Below are 22,519 nucleotides of genomic sequence, written 5' to 3'. Positions count from 1 at the left end.
AGGATTATGGGAGGAGTTACCAAAAAACCCTAAAGTTAGTTTAGAAGGCATCAGAATGTACTGAGTATGAATATGTAAGACCATATTTTAGACAACTTTATTAAAAACATTTATGGAAATACTAAACCTCTTTGCAGCGTATTTTTAAAATGTTGAATAGTAAATTTGACTCAAAGCTGCACTCTGCTAATGTCCTTCTTCAAAAGAGGGGAATTGACTTTTAAAAACTCTTACTTATACCCTGTGATCAATGATGAAAAATATTACTTAGCTGTCAATCAAAAGCGGTTCGTTTCGTGCCTTCTGCATCAGTAAGGTCTACAGTGATGCAAAAGAACGCTCTGTATGTGCTAGCTTAAGAATGACCTTCTGATCTATAATACACACCACCATGTTAATAGCGAATGAAGCCTGTTCTTCCAAGCGGCTCAGCATATCAAAATAAAATAGATGCGGGAAACAGAATTCTCATTTTCTACTGAAGTAACAGCATTGGTAGACAATGGAGTGCTGTTTGTCCAGTACCCAAATTACCTGCTTGTGTTCTGTTACTGTAAAAACTTCATTGTGGCTTGATTATGTTTTAACAATATTGCAGATTCTAGTGCATAAAAAAAGATATGCTGGCTACTACACTTTCGAGTGCTGTCACCTAAAACTTTTCTTAGGTATACTTTATGAGGTATTGCAGCTTTGAGGGGGAAAAATAAAAAAGAAATCAATGTTATTTGTGGTCCTTCATATTTTCAGTGTTGTTCTAAATGAGATACTGCGAATACCTATTTTGACAATAAAATACTGGTTTCACATCAGAATACCGTATTTAAAGGAAAAAAATTGATCTGTTATGATGGATTTTAATGAAGGTGACAGAGGAAGTTCGTGCAACAGTTGAAGCTCGTCTGAAGGAGTCTTCAGAGTATCAGGCACAGCTAGAAAAGAAGCTGATGGAGTCAGAGAAAGAAAAGCAAGAGCTACAAGAGGAGAAACGTAAAGCTGTGGAGAATATGGAACAGCAGGTATGCACTGAATGTCCTCCTCTTAAACTCCCTTGTAGACAGTCCACAGAATGTATATTTACAGAATTCCCTAAACTACTTTGTTTTCACAGTATCGTAGTGTCCAAAATTAAATCTTTTAAGATGTACAAAAGGCTAACTAAATTTGTGAGAGGTTTCCAAGTATGAATAGTACATTAACCTTATCACCTTGTTAGGGTGATTGTGCATGTACAGCTGTCACTGTCTTCCTGAATTTTGAGCGCAGTTTGCAGAAAAACATGAAACAAGTCATTGAGAGAGGTTTCAGAAAACCTTTTTGGAACATGAGCCAAAACCAAAGTTGTAGCATTCATGTCTCTCAAAACTGCAGTGTTCTGTGCCCTTATTTGTCTGGTTTATGTTTGGGCTCTTACTGGGGTCGAAAGAAGCAAGATGACTGCAGCAGAAACTACTGCAGGCCCAACTCTGAAAGAACAGTAATATATTTTTACCAGGAAAGAGCTCTATATCAATAAGTCAAAATACTGGAAGTATTTCTCTTTAGATTAAAATTAGTATTTAAAAATAACCACCTTTAGTTCTACTATACATGACTGTCTACAGTCAAAGCCTTGCTGTGTTCAATACTCTGTAAAATACTTTGCCATTTAGTCTTGGTTTTGTTCTTGTTTTGTTTTTTTGTTTCCCCCCTTCCCCATCACTGTAGCTGTCAGAACTAAAGAAGAGTCTGTCAACCGTGCAATCAGAAGTTCAGGAAGCTCTTCAGAGAGCGAGCACTGCTCTGAATAATGAACAGCAAGCCAGACGTGACTGCCAGGAGCAAGTATGTTTGTAGTATTTGCCTACTTTAGCCAGAGGTGGTAAACTTAACGTTACTTTTTCATTGTTTTCCAGTTGAACTCAGAACGTTTTTAAAGGTAGTTGAGTCTCTTCAGAGACTCACAGAGGCAAGAAAAGTGCTGTAAGAACATTTCCTCTGTTTTGTGAACAGCTGTTTATGTAATGCTGCATTTTCCTACCTGATCAAGCAGGTAGTTGCAGTAATATCAACTAAAATTACTTTATATTCAAGGTTGTGCTACAAGCACAGTTTGTGTCACATTTAAGAAAATAACAGAAGATGCAGAGGATTACTCTTTCTAAGGTCTGTTTCATTATGTAAAAAAAATGATTGGAGAATGTAATTAATTATCTTTAATGAATTACTATCTCAATCTAAGGGGAGCAAAAAAGAAAACAACTCTTGCAACAAGACAGCAGGGAAGATACCTTTCTAACTCGAAACATAATTGTCATCTTTTAAAACTGTGGGGCAGTATGATATTTAGCATCACCTGTCTTGTTACCAACTGTTTTTAAAGGGAATCTCCTTTTCTGCAAGTGAGAATACCAGCAACGCTGATCAGTGTAAAGGATGTAGAAAAACTTTAGCTTTGTTTAATTCAACCCAAAACTTAGAAGATGGCATTTCCATTTTTTTCAGCTAATCCTATGACCATAGTCTGTCCTTAGCTTTTTAACCTCATCTAGTGGATGTCCATAGACTAATACCTGCCTCTTATCCATGCAGAACCTACAGCAAGAGGTTTGACTGTAGAGTCTCTGACAATAGAGAGAGTGTCCTCATGATAGACACTCAAAGAAAATTATTTAAAATTTCAAGGGAACTGTTCTAAGCTTATCCATTTTTTTGTACTTGAGAATGACAGTAGTTTTGGTCAGTAGTTTCTTTTTGATGAGTGGTTATGTATTTTGTCTAGAATTTAATAATCTCTTTGTACACATCAGATATATAACATGGAAGGTAACAATCTATTTCTTATATTTTTTTCTGCAGGCAAAGATGGCTTCTGAAGCTCAGAATAAATATGAACGGGAATTAATGCTTCATGCTGCCGATGTTGAAGCATTACAGGCTATTAAAGACCAAGTTGCCAAGAATGCAGCAGTAAGGCAGCAGCTAGAGGATGCTGCTCAGAAAGCTGAGTCTGAATTGTTAGAGTGCAGAGCCTCCTGGGAAGAGAGAGAGAGAATGATGAAGGTATGATTGTTTTTATGGTTTGAGTGGTTTTATTCAGTTAACAGAAATTCAGCAACAGAATTCACAGCCATTGAACAATTTTGTTGTAGGATGAAGCTTCAAAACTTGCATCCCGCTGTGAAGACTTGGAAAAACAAAATCGATTATTACATGAACAGCTGGAAAGTCTGAGTGATAAGATGGTGGCTTCTATGAAAGAAGCCATGCCAACTGCAGTGAATGTTTCTCTTAATGAGGAAGGCAAATCCCAGGAACAAATCTTAGAAATTCTGAGGTAAATCTAGCTCTGGACTCCTTCTCTCAGTGGTTATAAAGGAGTTGCCAAATTAAATAGTTCTGGATTTATATTTGAAGGATAATGTACAAAATTTAAGCACTTTTTTTGCTAAGTAGCATGTGGTTGTACTACATCAGTAACTAATAGAGGAGATTTCTTTCTAGTCCTAGTAAAAAACTGTGAGTCAATTATGACAACAAGCTAAATTGGATTTTAGCAAATGTGATTGGTAAGAAAGTTTCATAGAGGTGATTTTTTTCTCATTGTGGTTCTTAGGGGTTTTTTGTAGATTTTTCAATAATTTTTATCTAGGATTTTCTTTTGGTCTTTCTGAACTGATTTCTATACTTAGTAGACCTTCAGACATAAGATGCTTCAACTTAAAATGCTTTGTCTTGCTTTTTCATTGACATGATCTGTGGTTCATTTTCTTACTACAGATTTATACGTCGAGAAAAGGAGATTGCAGAAACTAGATTTGAAGTGGCCCAGGTGGAGAGTTTGCGTTACCGTCAGAGAGTGGAGCACCTGGAGAGGGAACTCCAGGAACTGCAGGACAGTCTCAATGCCGAGAGGGAGAAGGTGCAGGTATGGTTGGATATTACTAGTTATGATTTCAATAAGTAGAGAGGGCTGCTCTCTATGTTCTACTCTTTGTCTTTGCTGCCTATGCCCAAAAATGAAGTTTTGGAAGAGTCGGGACCCTGTAAACTGAAGTTGCTATATAGCTAAATAGAGGACCTTGTTCTGAGTCCCGTGAAGCAGTGTGGCAATTCCAAAATCACATAAATAGGAAAAATAAAGATAATTTATCTCAAATTTTTTGCAATCTTCCATTTCCTAAGTGATACTTGTTTGAATGTACATGTGAGATAATGAATGCCATGATAGCTTTCCAAGATGGTGTTATGCCAGATCCAGGTAAGTATATGCGCATGTGCATGCAAAAAAAATGACTGAGTTAAATCTTTTTAAAAGGTAACAGCAAAAACCATTGCGCAGCATGAAGAATTAATGAAAAAAACTGAGACCATGAACATACTGATAGAAACCAACAAGATGCTAAGAGAAGAGAAGGAGAGGCTAGAACAAGAGCTACAACAAATTCAAGCAAAGGTTAGTACTGAGGTTCATATAAAATTTTCAGATACTCAAGCTGGTGAGTTAGTGTTTGGATATACCATTGCTAATTACAATAAATACATGATTTAGATTGTGATTATTCCTTTACATCATACAAATGAGGAAACCTTCCATTTAGAATTTTAGAAGACATTAGTCCACCTAGCACACGAGTTTGAAGTTCAGTTTCATTTAAATTAAACTGAAAATCAGCATTTATCCTGGGTTAGAGGTATACCAGTAACAAGGATATTATCAACAGATAAATGAAAAATGGCACAGGAATACATATAAAGCAGATGACAGCTTTTTTAATACTTTAAAAGGGAAATACTGCCTCTTCCCTTTCTACACAGCAGTTACTTTAATGGAATCCAGTGCACTGTGGCTTGGCTTCTAACATGTAATGAGTAATCTATTTCCTGTACCAAAGTAGAAAGAATGAGAATCTAAGATTGTGAAGTCGTACATATATTTTTTTCTCTCTCTATAGGATCATTCTTTGCTCTTGTTCCTCATCCTTCTCCCTGCCCCCAGCTGGCCACTGAAAGGCAGAGATTTGGAAAAGAAGCTATATCATGACTTGAGGGTGTTGATCTTGCGCTCTCTGTCCCTCTTTCTATCGTTATTCAAGGCCTACTGTACTCCATTTCCTTCGGTCTCATAAGATCCAGAGCCTTTAATCCCCAATTGTGTTTCTTCAGGTACGCAAGCTTGAGGCAGACATTCTACCTCTACAAGAGTCTAATGCTGAACTGAGTGAGAAAAGTGGAATGTTGCAGGCGGAGAAAAAGCTGTTGGAAGAAGATGTTAAACGCTGGAAAGCCCGGACTCAGGTGGGGGATGCATGTTTTGAAAGAAGATGATGGGGGATGGGAACAACTAAAAAAAGTTCTAAGTTTTCTTAAAACAACAACAAACTAAGAATGTATTTGAATTATAAAGCATTGTTTATGCAGCTTCAGAATAGGCTGTTATAATTCATAGGCATTCCATATCAGAATGCAAAAGCAGTAGCTCTAACTCAAAGAGACTTTCTGGGTATAACTGTATAATCATCTTATAAAAATGCAAACTTTTCTCAACCTTTTAGCATTTATTGAGTCAACAGAAGGACACTGATCTTGAAGAGTATCGGAAGCTGCTTTCAGAGAAGGAGGCAAACACCAAACGTATACAACAAATGAGTGAAGAAACAGGCAGGCTTAAAGCAGAAATAGCCAGGTGTGGTATAAGTCAATTAGTAAAAAGTTTTTTGCAAAGCAAAATATTTTAAATAAAGCTGTATCTGGAAGTGTAATTTCTTAAGTGTCTACATGTAACTGAAACCTTTTGGTATTCTTATTGTAGCTTAATAATATTAAATGAAGTCAGAATTGTTTTGGAAACTGTCATTTAGCTGAAATTACATGTATGTGTCATAGAATAATTTGTATTCTACAAATAGTTATTTCTACTGCAAAATCCTAGAAAACATAATTTACTGCAGATAATGTCTGTGATGTTACATAAATGAGCAAAATTGAAATGCACTGATTATTTCAAACATCTCATTTGTATCTTCCTCTAATCTCTTGTTATTTAGAACTACTGCATCCTTGACTACAAGCCAGAATCTTCTTCAGAGCCTGAAGGATGAAGTAACTAAAATCAGAACAGAAAAGGATACTTTACAGAAAGAACTAGATGCTAAAGTGGCTGACATACAGGAAAAAGTGAAAACTATAACACAGGTCAAGAAAATTGGGCGCAGATACAAGACTCAGTATGAGGAGCTAAAAGCACAACATGATAAGGTAGATTTTCTTTGCAAACAAAGAAAAAGCATATTAAAAAAATACGTTTTCATCTAGTCATATATTACCTCGCTAATGATCTTCACTTTCCCTTAGTATAATACTGTATGAATACTTATCTGTGAAGAGAAAAGCAGAAAATTACATCGTTTATTCTGTTGTCAGCACAAACTGCCACAAAACATGAACTGCATATCACTTCATGTTTTGTAGCATTCTTAACAGAACTTTAATGTTTATTAGAATTCCTGGGGTTTTCCCCAAACTTTTAAAACGATCGATTTACTTGCAAAAGCAATTTGTGAAAGTAATGACATTCTAATTGGATAGTACCCTTTAGCTTAATACTGCTTGATATATTTCAGATGGTTGCTGAAGCATCAACTCAGTCTTTTGTAGAACAACAAGAAGAGCAAGTTTCTGTCCAGGAAGTACAAGAGCTGAAAGAGGCTCTCAGTCAAGCTGAAGTGAAGACGAAGACTTTGGAAACTCAGGTTGAAAGTTTGCAAAAGGTAAGAACAGAGTGAATAAGGTAAAAACAGTGAACAATTTCAGAGTACTGTCTTCTACTGCAATCTTAAATGTGTAACTGAAGAATATGAGGGTGTTCTTCTGTGTGTCTGTGTGTGTACATGTATGCACAGAAATATGTGAAGTGACCTATTTGTGCCTCTACCTTGTTGGGAGAGAGGACCTTAAACCTGGTTTAAATCCTGTCTAGTGTGTCTCACATTGCTTCTTAGATTAAATAAGTGAGAAAGAAAATGCTATTCTCTCAACTACTGTATTCAGAGGTCCGGACTCCCCTGTTACTGATTAGAAACCTTTTAACCTTAAAACAGTGGCCAGCTAATACGAGGTCATTGGAGCCTGTTAGGCTCTATATTTGCTAAAGTAGCTGGTTGTGGCCAATAGCTGCAATATCTCTTTCTCTCTCTAGACTATAGCAGAAAAGGAAACTGAAGTTAGAAATCTTCAGGAGCAGATAACACAGCTGCAATCAGAACTTGCTCGGTTTCATCAAGATTTGCAAGAGAAGACTACACAGGAAGAACAGCTCAGGCAACAGATCACTGAGAAGGAAGAGAAAACTAGGAAGACATTACTTGCAGCCAAACAGAAAATTGCACAGTTAGCTGGTACAGTAATATTTTTTTTTTCTATCCTTTTAAGGTATTGTCTTCTGTCGCGGTGTTTGATTATTCCTGTGGGAAAGCATTTAGACAGGATGCCTGGGAAAATAGGGTCTGCTTCGTATTTTACGTAAAAGTTTGTTCTAGATTAGATGTTACAGGTATTGTTCTAAAACTTAAATTTTAATTCCTTCAGGAGATAATGATATAACTAGCTGTACACTGCAAGTAAAAAAAGTTTTGCTTAGTTTTGGCCAGCCAATGTGATAACTCCCATTTTTTTTATCCCTCTGTTGATTAGAGCAGACTGACTCTACTCTTCTCCCCTTCCCTCTTGCCTTCCCTAAGTGTACAGGTGGAAAACATACTACCACCTCTATTTTTAATGGATATTGAGTGGAATGATGGTGTAAGAGCTTGCTGAAAACATCTTGTTCTTTTGTGACTATTTATTTATATATATTTATTATATTTTTATAGCTTTATTTAACTGAAATTAAATGGAAAAATGGCATGTGAAAGTTAAAATTACTTTTAAGAGCTCCTTAACATTTTTAAGATTTCAAAATACTTACTAACCTATTAAAACAGCCATGTATTCAGTATGCGGAGACTTTGTAGGCAGCTTTACAGTGACAAGACTGAATTCTTTCCTATTCAATTAGGTACGAAAGAACAGCTAACAAAAGAAAATGAAGAGTGGAAGCAGAAGAGCAGCTCATTAGAAGAGCAGAAGACTGAATTGGAGGTGCGGATGAGTGCACTCAAATCACAGTATGAGGGTCGAATCTGCCGTCTGGAAAGAGAGCTTAGAGAGCATCAAGAGCGACACCACGAACAGAGAGATGAGCCACCAGAGTCTACAAACAAGGTACAAAATCCTTTTAACTAACTCTGTGAGAGGGAGCAAACAGCTTGTGTGTCTCCTGGATGAATGAGAACAGCAGCTGTCTGTACAAGCATCATTGTCCAGCTTGGTTTCGTTTTGTGTGTACAGTAGTTAATACTCGACTACTTTACATGAAGATGTTTTCCTTCAATGTCCTAAATAGCAGATGAAAATTCTTGTCATAGGACTCCTACACTTTAAAAAACGAAAGACAATTTTAAAAATCAATGATCCCAGCAAACCATGTGCTATTCAATTTCCACTGTCTCCTGGGTTTGGAAATATACAAGTTGGCTTTAGTAAGGATTCAGAAATTAATTTAAGACTTCTGCCACAGTCAGAATCCCCAGTGCTAACAAACATACAGTTATATCATTCACTGTGAATTAGCCAAGAAGTTGGTTGCACTCTGCTCTCTATTTTTGTGGTTTTATCCATGCATTCAGTGTAATGAGTTCTAGCTGCTATTGTCTCAACAGTTTCAGAAAACAGCTGAGAAATTGCTGAATTGGTTTACATACTTGGTATGACTGGTATGATTTGTTTTGGAGAATTTACAATAATCATGGAGTCTGATTAGGTATGCTAGCAAATCTGTTAGAGAAGTGATTATTAGTACAGACATCTGTCTGCTGAAGTATTTTACCAAATTACTCGCTCTGTTTCCTATTTACATGGCATGATACTTCTCTTTCTTACTTAATAGGTCCCAGAACAGCAGAGGCAAATCTCACTCAAGTCTACACCAGCTTCAGGTGAAAGAGGAATGTGAGTTGAAGGATTTGGGGTTTTTTTGGGTTTGCCTTTATCTAGTTGCTGCTCTTTTTAGTAAAACACTGGCTTTTCACAATTTTTCTTAAACCACTTTGAAGATCTGATTGACGTAATACGTTTCCTCTGTTTTCTCAGCTACATTTAATCAATGAAGCTTTTAAGCTGTTAAATTGTCATGTTAACCACCAGGAACATGGTATCTGGGAAACATTAAAGATTTTTTTTAAACATTCTCGGACTTCAAGATTCTTGAAGTTGTAGAGTTTCAATTGTTACCTTTAACCTTTTTGGTCTGGGGGGAGATCTTCCTTGTGCAAGAATCTCAAACATGACAGACTAAATAGATGACAACTGACAACAGATAGAGTTTAGTCATTTGACTATTTTAATATTTGACTATTTAATGTTACTAAGTTAAGGTAACAAACCCCCTTTCAGTTTTTATGATGGCATCCTTTTGAAAGGAAGGCTTTCAAAAATGCCTCTTAATTTGGCTGATCCTTGTCTCAACTAAGAGATGATGTTGCTCTGTACTGAGTGAATCAGTTTTAATGTAAGATAAGATGTATTACTTGCTGTAGTAAAGACTCAGCACAGCTAATAGTGCGAGCTATGCACTGCTGCTTTTGATCTGGTTACTGATTTCTAGTTGACTACCTTTGAAGAAACCTGCCAGACCTCTACAGAATGCTACTGATGGCATAGTGAGTCTGTCTTCAACTATAAACAAATTTTGGAAGACAATTCATTATGCCCTTGTCACGCTTTTAAATTTTAAACCTTTAAAAATTGGTATTTCTGGCTATGATAATGTATTTACATTTGGTATTTTTAAAATCTGCTTTCTGCACTCCCATGATGAAACCAAGATCCTGTTTTTCAGTGCTAGCACTTCAGATCCACCAACAGCAAATATTAAACCAACTCCTGTTGTGTCAACTCCAAGTAAAGTGACTGCTGCTGCAATAGCTGGGAATAAGTCTACTCCAAGAGCCAGTATCCGTCCAATGGTTACTCCTGCTACGGTCACTAATCCTACCACTACTCCAACAGCCACAGTTATGCCTACAACACAGGTGGAGACTCAGGAAGGTGAGCATTTTAGTATAGTACAAGGATCTACAGTAACCATAGATGCTACCTTTGCCTTGAAATTTTGGTAATTATTAGTTTGAAAGCACTTCAGATAGTTTTATTGTCCCTGCATCACTTTTGATATTACATTTTTATGACCACTTCTATTGCAACAAAGTTCATGATTCCTCAACTGAAGATGGGTGTAAGCAATGCTAACTCAATCTTCAAAACATGGAATCTGCTTATTTAGGGCATTCTGAAGTGGAGGATGTGAACTGTACTAGATAATATGAAGACAGTTGAATGTGCGACTGTTTGCCTTTCAGCTATGCAATCAGAAGGACCTGTGGAGCATGTTCCAGTCTTTGGAAGCACTAGTGGGTCTGTGCGTTCCACCAGTCCTAATGTTCAGACATCTCTCTCTCAGCCCATCTTGACTGTTCAGCAGCAGACACAAGCGACTGCTTTTGTGCAGCCCACTCAGCAAAGTCATCCTCAGATTGAGCCTGCTAATCAGGAGCCATCCCCTACCATTGTAGAAGTTGTACAGAGCTCTCAAATAGAGAGGCCTTCCACTTCTACGGCAGTGTTTGGCACAGGTTGGTTTTATTTTATAGGCCTACCTTTTTGAATAGTTCCTTTTAAGTAGCTCCGATTGGACCTTTGTCAAACCAGGCCTAACTTCAGCAAAAGAATTTGCTCCTTTGGGCTTTTTTCCTCCCTTTAGTTTACTGCACATTTTACAAACTTCTGAGGTTTGGCTCATTTCCTGAACCTCCTGAAATGGTACCTCTGAAATGCTGTTGTCACTGCATTCCTTAAAGTAGAAATTAAAAACTCGCCATTTATTTATCTATTCAGAGCAGTATTGGGGTTTAATACATTAAAACTAGCTGCCTCTGTTTCCATAGTACTGTTGGAGCAATGTTAATTTCAGGAGTCATATCTGAACTATACTTAAGCTGGCATATGAAATATAGATAAGAACTCTTAAGGCTACTCAGTGTGATACACAGTTGCACATCTCTTTGCTCTACACAGTATAGATTTTGGTGTAGAAATTTTATTCCCCAAAATCCCAAAATATTTTGTAAACTATATTTTATTTTGTTTGTTTCCTAGCTGATAACTCTGTTAAACATTAAGGTGTACTTTTCAGAAGCAAAGATGTTGGAAAAAATATTTTAGTTGTACCCTGAAGCTTACGCTTGGGGTCAGTTAGGTTGTGAATACAGGTCCAAGAGCATAAGACTTATAACAAAAGGGACTGATGTTTTCATGTCCTAGGAAATGACACAAGGTGATTCTATCTATTTGTTATCAGTTAATGAAGAAAAAGAGGTGATCTTCCAGAGTAAAATATCAAACCTTTTGATTCTCTTTTTTGTACATTTGTTGTTCTGAAAATAACTGAGAGGCTCTTTTAAAAGTTTCAGCTACCCCAAGTTCTTCACTGTCTAAACGTCCACGAGAGGAAGAGGAGGATAACACTGTGGAAAACTCAGACCAGATTTCAGAGGAAACAGTGGATGTACCTCTTCAAAAGAAACTGAAAAGCATGCAGAGAGTTGGACCTGAGGTTTGCAAGACCATGAAATGCTACTACTTAATCTGTTCCTTTGGAAGATTTTAATAGGAAGAGCAAGTATATTACTTCAGAGCAAGTCTTAATGTGACTTGCAGTTATGTTTGGGTATTGTAAAAGGCAGAGGTTATACCAGTTGCAATGAATGATGCAAATCTTAGTGAACTGTAGGATGGAAGACAGGGGGCCATATCCTAGCATTGAGGAGGAAGAAGTTAAACACTTTTCAGTGTGGTCTGGAAAGTAATTATCTACAGTTATTGGAATGACATAGTGTACTTGGGGAGATGCCAGGGAAGCAAAGATTAATTCCACGGAAAAGCATACAGGAGATGCATGTGAAATATTGCTGTGAGGGAATTGGGATGTTCTGCAACAATGAATGAACTTGAGACAGAACCTTGCAGCTGGCAACTCATGAATAATGTTAAGGAAGTCAAAGATGTCTTGTTAACTCTGTATGAGAAAGATGTTGCATAACAGAAAAGAGCAAAATTGTATAAGAACGTTATCTCTTAATTAGCTGAGAGGATGGAGGTGAAATGGGAAACCTTGAGAGTTCTTTTTTGGTCCTGAAAAGATTTAGAGACACTGAGGTCTAGTGGACTAGGATGGGGAAATGGTATTTCCCCAGGGCAGAGAAATGGGGTGCTAGATAAAAGCAGAGCTAAGCAATAATAGTGAAAGGGGAACAAAATGTTTCCCACAAAGATTTGTGGGAAAAAGTAATTTTTTTAAAAAGGTTAAAAAAAATCTCAAACATGTTAAAGAACCAAACTTTAGGGCTAATGATGTGTTTTAAGCAAGAAAAATATGTGTTCTTTCAGGAGGAAGTGACAGCAGAAGAGAGCACTGATGGTGAGGTAGAAACTCAAACATACAATCAAGACTCACAAGACTCAATTAGAGAAGTAAGCATATTTGTAAAGAAAAAAAGCTTCATATCAGCAGAAATAGCTTGCTTTCCCCTCCCCCTTAGAGAATCTCTTAGAAATGCAGTGAACACTTTGCTGAAGAACATTTTAAGAATGGTATATGCTGCATTTATTCTGATAATTCTTTTCTCTTTTACAGGGTGTTACACAGGGAGAGTACACACCCATGGAGGATAGTGAAGAAACTTCCCAGTCTATCCCAATAGATCTTGGACCTCTTCAGTCAGATCAACAAAATACTACTTCATCCCAGGATGGTCAGTCCAAGAGAGATGATGTCATTGTAATTGATAGTGATGATGAAGATGATGATGATGAAGAAAATGAAGGCGAACAGGAAGTATGTGTATCATGGAATTACTTTATGAACCATTTTATTATTTTGTCCTGCTCACTCAGCAGGACTAATTTAATAAAAATATTTTCGATTGTATAAATAGTCTGTATTTATGTAGCCTGAACTTCTGGTGTTTTAAAGACACTTGCTAATTCAGCTAATTCAGGAAGAGCAGTTGGGAATGGGGGAGTGAAGTTGAGCCTGGGAAAAAGAAGGGGATGGGGGGAAGGTGTTGTAGTTTTTGTCTTTATTTCTCACCAGCCAGCCTTATTGACCACAAATTGAATTAATTTTCCCTGAGTTTGCCCGTAATGGTAATTGGTAAGTGATTGGGTTGCCTTCTTATCTTGACTCTCAAGCTTTTCCTTCTTATTTTCTGCCCTTGTCATGTTGAAGAGGAAGTGAGGAAGTGTCTGGGTGGGTGTCTGGCAGCCAGCCAAGGTTAACCTACCACAGCAATCAAAAAATATATACCTGCACTCTGTGGTAATAAATGGTGAATGTCTTTGGAAGGAGATCCACAGACAGAGGTAGTCTGTGTACCACTTCAAGATTTGGAATTATTTTGCTACCCTTTCTGCACTTTCTTAAGGCTTTTTTTATGGTCTTATCATAGGACTATGAGGATGAGGAAGAGGAAGACGAGGATGATGATGAAGACACAGGGATGGGAGATGAAGGTGATGACAGTAATGAAGGAACTGGTAGTGCTGATGGTAATGATGGATATGAAGCAGATGATGCTGAGGTGAGATTTGTACCTTTTTTTTATAGCTGTTAAATTTCTTGGAATAAATGAGTGGTGTAATGCATCTGCACAAACTTGAATATTTAAAAGAGAAAAATCTTAGAATTAATTCATCCCAGAGAATTAAAGATGCTAGTAGGTAATAGTAATTTCTGTTGTAACTGGTGTTTTCACAAGAAAAAACAACTTTGAGTGTTTAAGAGGGCTGAATAAAAATGCAAAGTACAGGAGCCAGCAACAAATACTGTTGTTGAAAAGCTAGTAAGGCAGTTTCTTCAAAAGCTGGATATTTCTTTGTCTGTTGTTAATGATGATGGCTACACATTTGTGTGTGTACAGATATGCAGAACTTCTGGAATTTCATACAGTGGTATACATTTACCTGATTTTTACAGAAATAGTTTAAGATTTTAATATATTTGATTTTGTTTACTTTCTGAATATTTTAGTACTGCTTTTGTATTCCTTTCACAGCCTGTAAGTTGTTTAGTGCTAAGTCATGTTATGTTTATGTGGGGTTTTTTAGGGTGCTGATGGTACAGATCCTGGAACAGAAACTGAAGAAAGCATGGGAGGAGGTGAAAGCAACCAGAGGGCAGCAGATTCTCAGAACAGTGGTATGTTATTCCATGTTTCTTCAAAGTCTGTGCCTGTAAAGGGGGAAAATGTAGAAGCTGCCTTGCATGTGTTGAAATATGCACTTAAAAGTAAGAATATAAGGTGAAATGCTGAAGACAATTTTAACCTGAAATGTGGATTTTTCTTATGTGTTCTTTTCTGGATTTATTCTACATTCCTTTGAAAACCCTGCAAGCTCTGGTTGCTATGGAAACTGCTGTTAATGGCTGAGTAGATATATCTTTCTAAATCAGCACTTGAATGATCAATAGTTTGTTTTGGTGCTGGTGTTGACATAGCTGGCACAAGTCCTCTTTTAAGTGGCTTAGTACTGAGCTGTTCCTGCTCTTGCAAGGGCAAAAATGTCTTTGTTAATGTGGTAGCAGTAAGAAGACTTACCTTTATGTTTTCAACTCAGTTTGGAGGGCATAGGTTTACTTCTCTATACTTCTGTATACTACTTCTCTTTTAGGAGAAGGGAGTACAAGTGCTGCAGAGTCCACTTTTCCTCATGAAAGTTCAAGAGAACAGCAGCCATCATCTGCCTCAGAGAGACAGGGCCCTCGGCCTCCACAGTCACCACGCAGACCGCCACATCCACTGCCCCCACGACTGACTATCCATGCTCCTCCTCAAGAACTGGGTCCCCCAGTACAGGTATAAACTATCTCTAGTGGGTCAGAAGACTTTTAAAAGATTACTCTATGATTTCTTCTAAATAAAACCTAAGTACTCTGCCTGTTGTAAAAATAGATGACATCTGTTCAGCATCCTTAAAATCGTAGCTGAGCAAAATTACTTAATGTGTCTTGTCCTGCAGATTATGGCTGGACAGGGAACACTAAAAGCAGTAAGGCACTCATGCTGGATTTGTGTCTTGAAATTATTATACTAGTGTTGTTTCACTCAGTGACTGCTGATATTTCCACTACAAAATCTGTTCTTGAGCAGGTAACTCAGACCCATTGGCAGGGGTTTTTACTAGCCTCTGCCCCAGTGCAGACTGGGCAAAGGAATCAGTATTCATTTTCTAAGTTAAGCCTTTCACAGTCAGTGCCCAACCCATGATTATGCTTTGACATAGACCTACAGATTTTTTAACTGAAAAGTCACAATGTGAATTGTGCAAAAATATCCTGACTGAAATTACCCTTTACCATTAACTTTTTGTGAGGCTTGGGGCCACAGTATTTCTGTGTTCAGGTTTTCTGTCCTCAATAGAAAGTTGAGTAAAATAGTAATGTCACTTACACACAATTTAAACCTACGTGATTCTGTTTCATAGTTTAAACCAGGCAGCAGACACGAGATGTGGAGTAGCTGCTGCCATGGGATATTCTTTAAGAGGGTATGATGCTATACTGAGCAGTGTTGCACGCTGACATATAATTGTTATGCTTGCTCATTTAGCTACTATCCTTGGTTCTGACTGAACAATTGTACATTATTAGAATTCCAGGAAAGCATTCACACCACTTCATTTTTTATTTTACTATAAAGAGAATCCAGATGACTCGAAGACAGTCGGTGGGGCGTGGACTTCAGCTAACTCCTGGTATAGGTGGGATGGTAAGTATATGAAAGTTTACTAGTAAAAACCTGAATTGATGGAACATCCTAACTCTTAGGCTTTGTTTTTTAAAGAAGCCTAGGTACTGTCCTGAGAGGTGGGGTGGTTTCTGTAATCTTGCAGAAGGTATCTTAGTCCTGTTAATTTCTGTATTAATGGAAGGCAAATACTAGAAAGCTCCAAGGAAGCTAAAGGCCTTCAAGGGAGGTTGAATTCCTTTGTCTTCAAGGGAGGTTGAATTCCTTTGTCTTCAAGGGAGGTTGAATTCCTTTGTCTTCAAGGGAGGTTGAATTCCTTTGTCTTCAAGGGAGGTTGAATTCCTTTGTCTTCAAGGGAGGTTGAATTCCTTTGTCTTCAAGGGAGGTTGAATTCCTTTGTCTTCAAGGGAGGTTGAATTCCTTTGTCTTCAAGGGAGGTTGAATTCCTTTTGTCTAAGACAGTTTTAATTACTTGGTTTTAGAATCAGTCTCTTAAAGTGGATATGTTGCTGGAAAAAAGAATAAAATGTTTTCAGCCTCATCCTAAAGGAACAAGGCTGACATGCTTTTTGTCTGTCTCCTTTAGCTAATTCTGAACACTTTATTCAACTTCAACTGTATTTGACAGATTGAATGCAAGTTCAGCGAGGGAGGGGAGACTGACTGTCTTTTCTGAGATCAAAGGCATCAGCTCAGATTTTTTGATTCTGCTTGGCTTACATGTACCTGTCATTCAATTTCTGCTTGGAAGTGGCCTCAGTACCTAACTGGTTTTTGCCTGGACAGTAATTGAGCAGGTGGGAGGGACCTTATGGGTACTTTGGAGAGAAAGGTTTAAAAGATACGGGAGGAAGACAGAGAGATGAAGAGAATGTCTCGTGAAGGGGAAGGGAAGAGGAAGCTGAGGTTTCTGGCATTGGAGGCAATGCAGGAATGAAGGACACAAGTCTAAAGGGAACAGATGATTTGATTCACACTGTGAAAAATCCCATATGCTAGGTATCTTACAGCAATCCAGGTTAAGACAGATGTTTCATACCTATTTATGAATGAGTCACCCTGAGATTCCTTTGTAGTCAACAGGGAGATATGGCATGTTGATGGTAGGGTGGTCTCATGGAATAGATGTCTAAAAATCCTTTAAAAGATGGGTGCCCTGCAAGCATATGGGGATTATTTTGGTTTGTTTGCTTCTAAGGGTGATCTGTATAAGTAACTAAGATTTAGAAGTCTGAAATTAATTTTGTTAGAGCTAAACTCATCTCTGTTTTGCTGGACTACATGAGAAAAGCAAACCTTTATACTTGGCTTGATAGAAACTGGAAATAAATTATAGGCTCTCATATCAGTCTCTTTTTTTCCAGCAGCAGCACTTCTTTGATGATGAGGACAGAACAGTTCCAAGCACACCAACTCTTGTAGTTCCACATCGTACAGATGGGTTTGCAGAAGCCATTCAGTAAGTAGATGTAAAGAGGGGAAAAAAAGGCATCTATTTCTTTCTATTTTTCAGTGGAATGAAAATAAATTCAAATGAAATGAACTTGTGATTGGAGTAACATGCCAAAATGCACTAAGTAATATAAATGACTGCATCTACAAATAAGTAATCATTGTTTGAATTGTGTATCATGAAACTTACTAGCAAATGAGGAGGCAGATAATTGCCAATGTATTGTAATTGAGTGATTTAAGAAAAACCCAGGTTCTTCTATTTAAATTCTTCCCTGCTACACACCCCCAACCCCCACCTGATCGTTGGAAAAATTGCAGAATTTCTGAAATCTTTATTTTGATAGTTCCCCCCAGGTAGCTGGAGTTCCCAGATTCAGATTTGGACCCCCTGAAGATATGCCGCAAACTAGCTCAAGTCACTCAGATCTTGGTCAGCTTGCATCACAAGGAGGTAAACCATTTCTGTGCTTTCTTTTCCGTGGTTGCTGGAGTGAAAAACAAATAATGCAGTCAGTAAAATGCAGTTCTACTTTGGGTACTTGAAGTGTGGAAACCTGCAACTCTTACATAATTGTCAGCAGAGAGAGACTAACAAATTAAAAAGGTGTTTCCCCTCAAGCTGCTACATTTCTACTTGTAATATGTTTTAGAAAGGAGAATGGTTCTGTGGGTAGGAACAACAGGCTTGTGAACCACAGAAACTAAAATTTTATGTAGGACATATTGCCTGCTGGGCGGAAGGTAACTCATGTAAGGGGAAATGAAATACTGAATGAACGGCTTTTAACTTGCATTTTACAGTTGATTGTAGCTTTCCTGTAGTAAAACCATAAGGCAAAACAGCAAATGCAAAGAAATCTTTGGGGTATGTCCTTACCTGTTAAGAGATGGCCAGACAATTTGGCTATATAGTCTTTGTTGTTGTCCTGAATCAGTCCCTGTCCCCTGCGTCCCTGTCAGCATGGAACAGTACGCTGGCCTTTGAAGAAAGCTCACAGTGAAATAATGGCGTAAGAAGAGGATGAAAGTAAAACAAGTAGTAGTGTTTTCATCAAGGTTTTGCCTTTCAATAAATTATAATTAGCTCTGACAGTAGGTTGAAACAGCTTTAAATAACAAAAATCTCCAAATTTAAGCACAAATCGCTGGATTTCATCAAGCGTACAGAGGGAAGACAGCAGTTAATCTGTGTTTTAGCTGTCTATTTTAATTGTTGCTGAAACTTTCTGTGTTGCAGGTTTAGGAATGTATGAAACCCCACTATTCCTTGCTCATGAGGAAGAATCAGGTGGTCGTAGCGTTCCTACAACACCATTACAAGTAGCAGCACCAGGTAAGTGGCAAAAACTTTGCAGGCTGAAAACCTTGACTTCCCAGAGAAGTTAGATTATTGTTGGTTTAGGGCTTATTGATACATCAGGAGTATTCCAGTAACCCTTTCCCTGACCTACCTAAGATTTCCACAGATTTTCTGTAGGAAATTTAAACTAATGGATGTTTATTAAACTACCTTTCCTGTACAGTGACGGTTTTTACCGAAAGTGCCTCGGCGGATGCTTCAGAGCACGCTTCGCAGTCTGTTCCCATGGTTACCACATCGACTGGCAATCTGTCCACCGCAGCGGAGCCTGGAGCTGGCGACGACGGGGATGAAGTTTTTGCAGAGGCCGAATCTGAAGGGTAAACTGTGACTTGTTTGGTTTGCTAAGACCTGATGTCATGTTAGTTTTAATGATTTGTTTTCGTCCAAGTGTAGCTGTGATTCATTTTCAGTTTAACCTGTTCTGGCAGGAAGGACGGTTCAAACAGGAGCTAGTAGTTCTGTGAACTAGTACAATCTGATCTTTTTGTCTAAACCCAAAGATTTTCTTCTAATTTAACATACCTAGTATAAAAGTCACCAAAAAGAAAAAAACTGTCTTTATTTTCTGGTGTGCAGAGGGCTCTGTAATAGTCAAGTACTGATGGTAAATGCTTCAGTTTGAAGGACTGGGGTTTGTAGAATAAATACTAAAGCATTCCTGTTTGTTACTAAAGAAAATCACTCCTTGTTACAAAGCCAGCATATATAATGCAGTCAGTCAGTTAAGGCATTGCAAGTACAAAAGATGCAGCACAAGGGAAGGGGATAAGCAGTTCTTAAGAATTTGATAGACAAATGATTTTGTCTTCCACTTTGTAAATGCAATTTTTAATATTTATAACAATTGTTATATTTTGATTTGTATTATGGTCAAATACATTATAAATCTAAAGGGGATAGGTTATCATTTAATGCTATATTTTACTTCTGATTTTTATTGGTTGCAGAGTAATAAAAGATGTGTAGTTCACAGTTTACTTAAACTTCTATCTACTGATTGCAGGAGGTAGGAGATTTGGTCATAAGAAAATGAAATGTAACTGCTGCAAGTTATATATGCCACACAGTTTTCTTGATGCAGCACTAACTTGGACTGCAATAGTCTGCCTATGAGTAGATAGAACATAGGATGGGTATTCTAATATTAAGGTCTGGTATTTGTTTCTTACACAACCATCTAATCTTTAGTGAATTGGAAGTATATCCATAGAGGAACTAAGTGGTTTGTAGAACAGTCTGTAGTTCGGAACAGCCTTTGATAGCAGAGCAAGTCAATCTGGTGCTAGTAAGAACAGGTATTTCCCACAGTATATGACTTTTAGTTATCATCCTCTAACAATTTGCATATACTAATTAAAGTAAGTAAAATGTATGCTAAAAAGTAAGCTGCATTTAAGCTAAATTGGATGTTTAATATTTTTCCAGCCCTATAATGCTTTTTGTCTTTTGAAGACCATGAAGTCCACATGACTTAGGTGTTGCACCAATGAGTGATCTTTAGGCATAACTGGTCAGTGTGTTCCCTCCAATTCATTCTTCCCCTATCTAAACATACACGCCACCATCATGTTGGGTTTTTTGTAGTTATCATTACTACATAGCTTTGTGGCCTTCTCTGGCAGACAATTAGTATGTTGAATATGCATCTGGAGTTGGGCTGTATATCAAGGAAATTGCATTGTTATTTTTCTAAAAGCCAGGTAAATTTCTCATGATTGGGGCAGGGAGGGTACAACAAAACAGAATAAAACCAGTGAGAATTTCTGGGGAAAGGCATTTGAATATGAATCTGCTCTGAGATGATGCGTTTTTTTCTGACCTTTTTGAACCTATGTGAATACACTTACATGTTTTTCCTCCCCCTCCTTGTCTTGTAGAATTACTTCAGAAGCAGGCCTAGAAATTGATAGCCAGCAAGAAGAAGAATCTGTTCAGGCATCTGATGAGTCAGATCTTCCTTCAACTAGTCAAGATCCTCCTTCTAGTTCATCTGCAGGTATGGGTTAATTGGTGGAAGCAGTTGTTTCATAGCATTTTATTGTGTGGGAACTTTTTGAATCAGCATTGTGCACTACTGATAGTCAAGATACACAAAATCTTAAGATGGAACTCTTAGAGCAAGATTACGTTTTAATACCTATAGTCTTAAAGGCAAACAATTTTTACTTGGACTGCAGTAGACTGTAGTAAGAATAATGCTTCAAGGAGCAAAAGTTACAGATATTTTGGTGATTCTACCCACTGTTATGTTTTATGTCAGATTTTAAAATATTTTTAAATTCAATTAAATTGTCAAAGAACAGTAAGTTAAACCACTGTGGAGTTAACAATTTACTACCTAGCACAGGTTATGAAAGAAGTCCCAGACTTAATTGTTTTGAGGCATTTATTTATTTCACAGAAGTTGTCAATGAAATAAGGATGCACCTTCATCTTAAAGTAAATTCAAGAGCATAATGCATATCAAATCATGTAAATATTAACAGTAAGAAACTACTAGACACAGACACTTTCTTGAATTACCACTCCTTCACAGACACAAGCAGTAACCAACCTAAGCCATTTCGACGTGTCAGACTTCAGCCACCAACATTAAGAACTGGTGTTCGTGGTCGTCAGTTCAACAGACAGAGGGGTAAGTGTTTGTGGTTGCTCAAATTCAGGTGTTTTCAAAAAGTTTTTAGTACTTTCTTTGCTGTGGGTACCATATATGAAGTACTACTTTATATGCCTGCGTTTGCTTGAGAGACATTGAGTAATACAGCATCCCTGCTCTAGCTTTCCATATGTTGCCCTAAAAGCTCTCTAATTTTGCTTCAGTATGTTAGTCAGAGTGTTTCCTAGATAGGCAAACTCTCTTCTTAGGCAGCATGTGGTTCTCACCGTGGGGAGAAAGTAAATGGCAGTAGATCTTAAACTTCACAAAGTTTTAAAAAAAGATTTTTAAAAATTATGTTAGGATAAAGTTTAGAAATCTTTGTTTTTAACATTACATATCCGTTTCCTGTTTGGTACATTAAGGGTTCCAGTTGTTATATCACTGTGTCTTACACTGAGTTTAAAAAAGCCAACAAAAAAAGTTTATGGAAGTATTACAGATTTTTATAATACAATACAGAGATAAATCACAACAATAAACTATTGTTTGCAACTTCTGTATTAAGAAAAATCCTTAGATGAATTGTATTCAGCTTGGCATTATTTTATAACACTGTAGAAGACTTGATAGTAGCATTGAAATATAGGTATCTGGTATTTTAAAGAAAAAAAAAAAGCGAGGGGGTGGACTTAGGTTATTTTTTCTTTCTAGTCTATCACCATGTCTTTAATAGCAAAAGAGAGAGACTAACTTGTTCTAGGTATGGTAAGAATGCTATGCTTGTTCTTTGAGCATAGAGAATCCCAAGTTAATACCCTTTTTAAGTGACAGAAGGGCAATGTGTTCATATCACTGGACTCTAGGGGGAGCTTCAATTTTGTCAGAAAGGATGTGCTCCACTGCAGTAGCGATTCCTTACAGAAGGATGAAGTATCACATATACTAATGGTTGATTAAAAGGGGGGGAACGATTTATATTAATGCATTTGTTTTCTTTCCCAACACAGGTGTAACTCATGCAGTGGGAGGCAGAGGAGGCCTGAACAGAGGAAATATTAGTTAAATGATCTGTAAAGGAATTACAGCTGTGTATACAAAAGTGCCAGTTTGCCTGTGATTGCTTTAGTGTAATGAAGCCAGAGCTTAAAGCAGCATTTTATACTTAGATTTGTGTGCACACATTTCAATGTCTTTATTAATAAAATTAGACAAAATGTCAAC

At 37.4% G+C, this 22,519-nt stretch overlaps 1 protein-coding gene across 3 annotated transcripts in view; it reads left to right on the top strand.

Annotated features, from left to right (window-relative positions):
• Nucleotides 1-22,518, top strand: part of TPR (translocated promoter region, nuclear basket protein) — a 38,959-nt gene extending 16,441 nt beyond the window's left edge. The window contains exons 23-51 of one of the 3 annotated variants that reach the window (XM_074907075.1): nt 867-1,019; nt 1,708-1,824; nt 2,839-3,042; nt 3,132-3,316; nt 3,760-3,907; nt 4,298-4,435; nt 5,146-5,277; nt 5,535-5,665; nt 6,027-6,237; nt 6,603-6,749; nt 7,178-7,376; nt 8,036-8,241; nt 8,966-9,027; nt 9,917-10,125; nt 10,437-10,709; nt 11,541-11,689; nt 12,523-12,606; nt 12,770-12,970; nt 13,584-13,715; nt 14,242-14,332; nt 14,806-14,990; nt 15,834-15,902; nt 17,246-17,340; nt 17,681-17,787; nt 18,574-18,669; nt 18,860-19,016; nt 20,577-20,695; nt 21,236-21,334; nt 22,306-22,518. In XM_074907075.1, coding sequence (XP_074763176.1) covers nt 867-1,019; nt 1,708-1,824; nt 2,839-3,042; nt 3,132-3,316; nt 3,760-3,907; nt 4,298-4,435; nt 5,146-5,277; nt 5,535-5,665; nt 6,027-6,237; nt 6,603-6,749; nt 7,178-7,376; nt 8,036-8,241; nt 8,966-9,027; nt 9,917-10,125; nt 10,437-10,709; nt 11,541-11,689; nt 12,523-12,606; nt 12,770-12,970; nt 13,584-13,715; nt 14,242-14,332; nt 14,806-14,990; nt 15,834-15,902; nt 17,246-17,340; nt 17,681-17,787; nt 18,574-18,669; nt 18,860-19,016; nt 20,577-20,695; nt 21,236-21,334; nt 22,306-22,361 — 4,155 coding nt within the window. In that variant the 3' untranslated portion in view covers nt 22,362-22,518. The other 2 variants (XM_074907074.1, XM_074907073.1) reach the window with 2 other exon arrangements.
• The last annotated feature ends 1 nt before the right edge of the window (nt 22,519 follows it).

Source organism: Athene noctua, chromosome 5 (assembly GCF_965140245.1).
Source record: "Athene noctua chromosome 5, bAthNoc1.hap1.1, whole genome shotgun sequence".
Lineage (NCBI taxonomy): Eukaryota > Metazoa > Chordata > Aves > Strigiformes > Strigidae > Athene > Athene noctua.
Note: the sequence above shows the minus strand (reverse complement) of the source record. Positions and strands in the feature narration are given on the sequence as shown.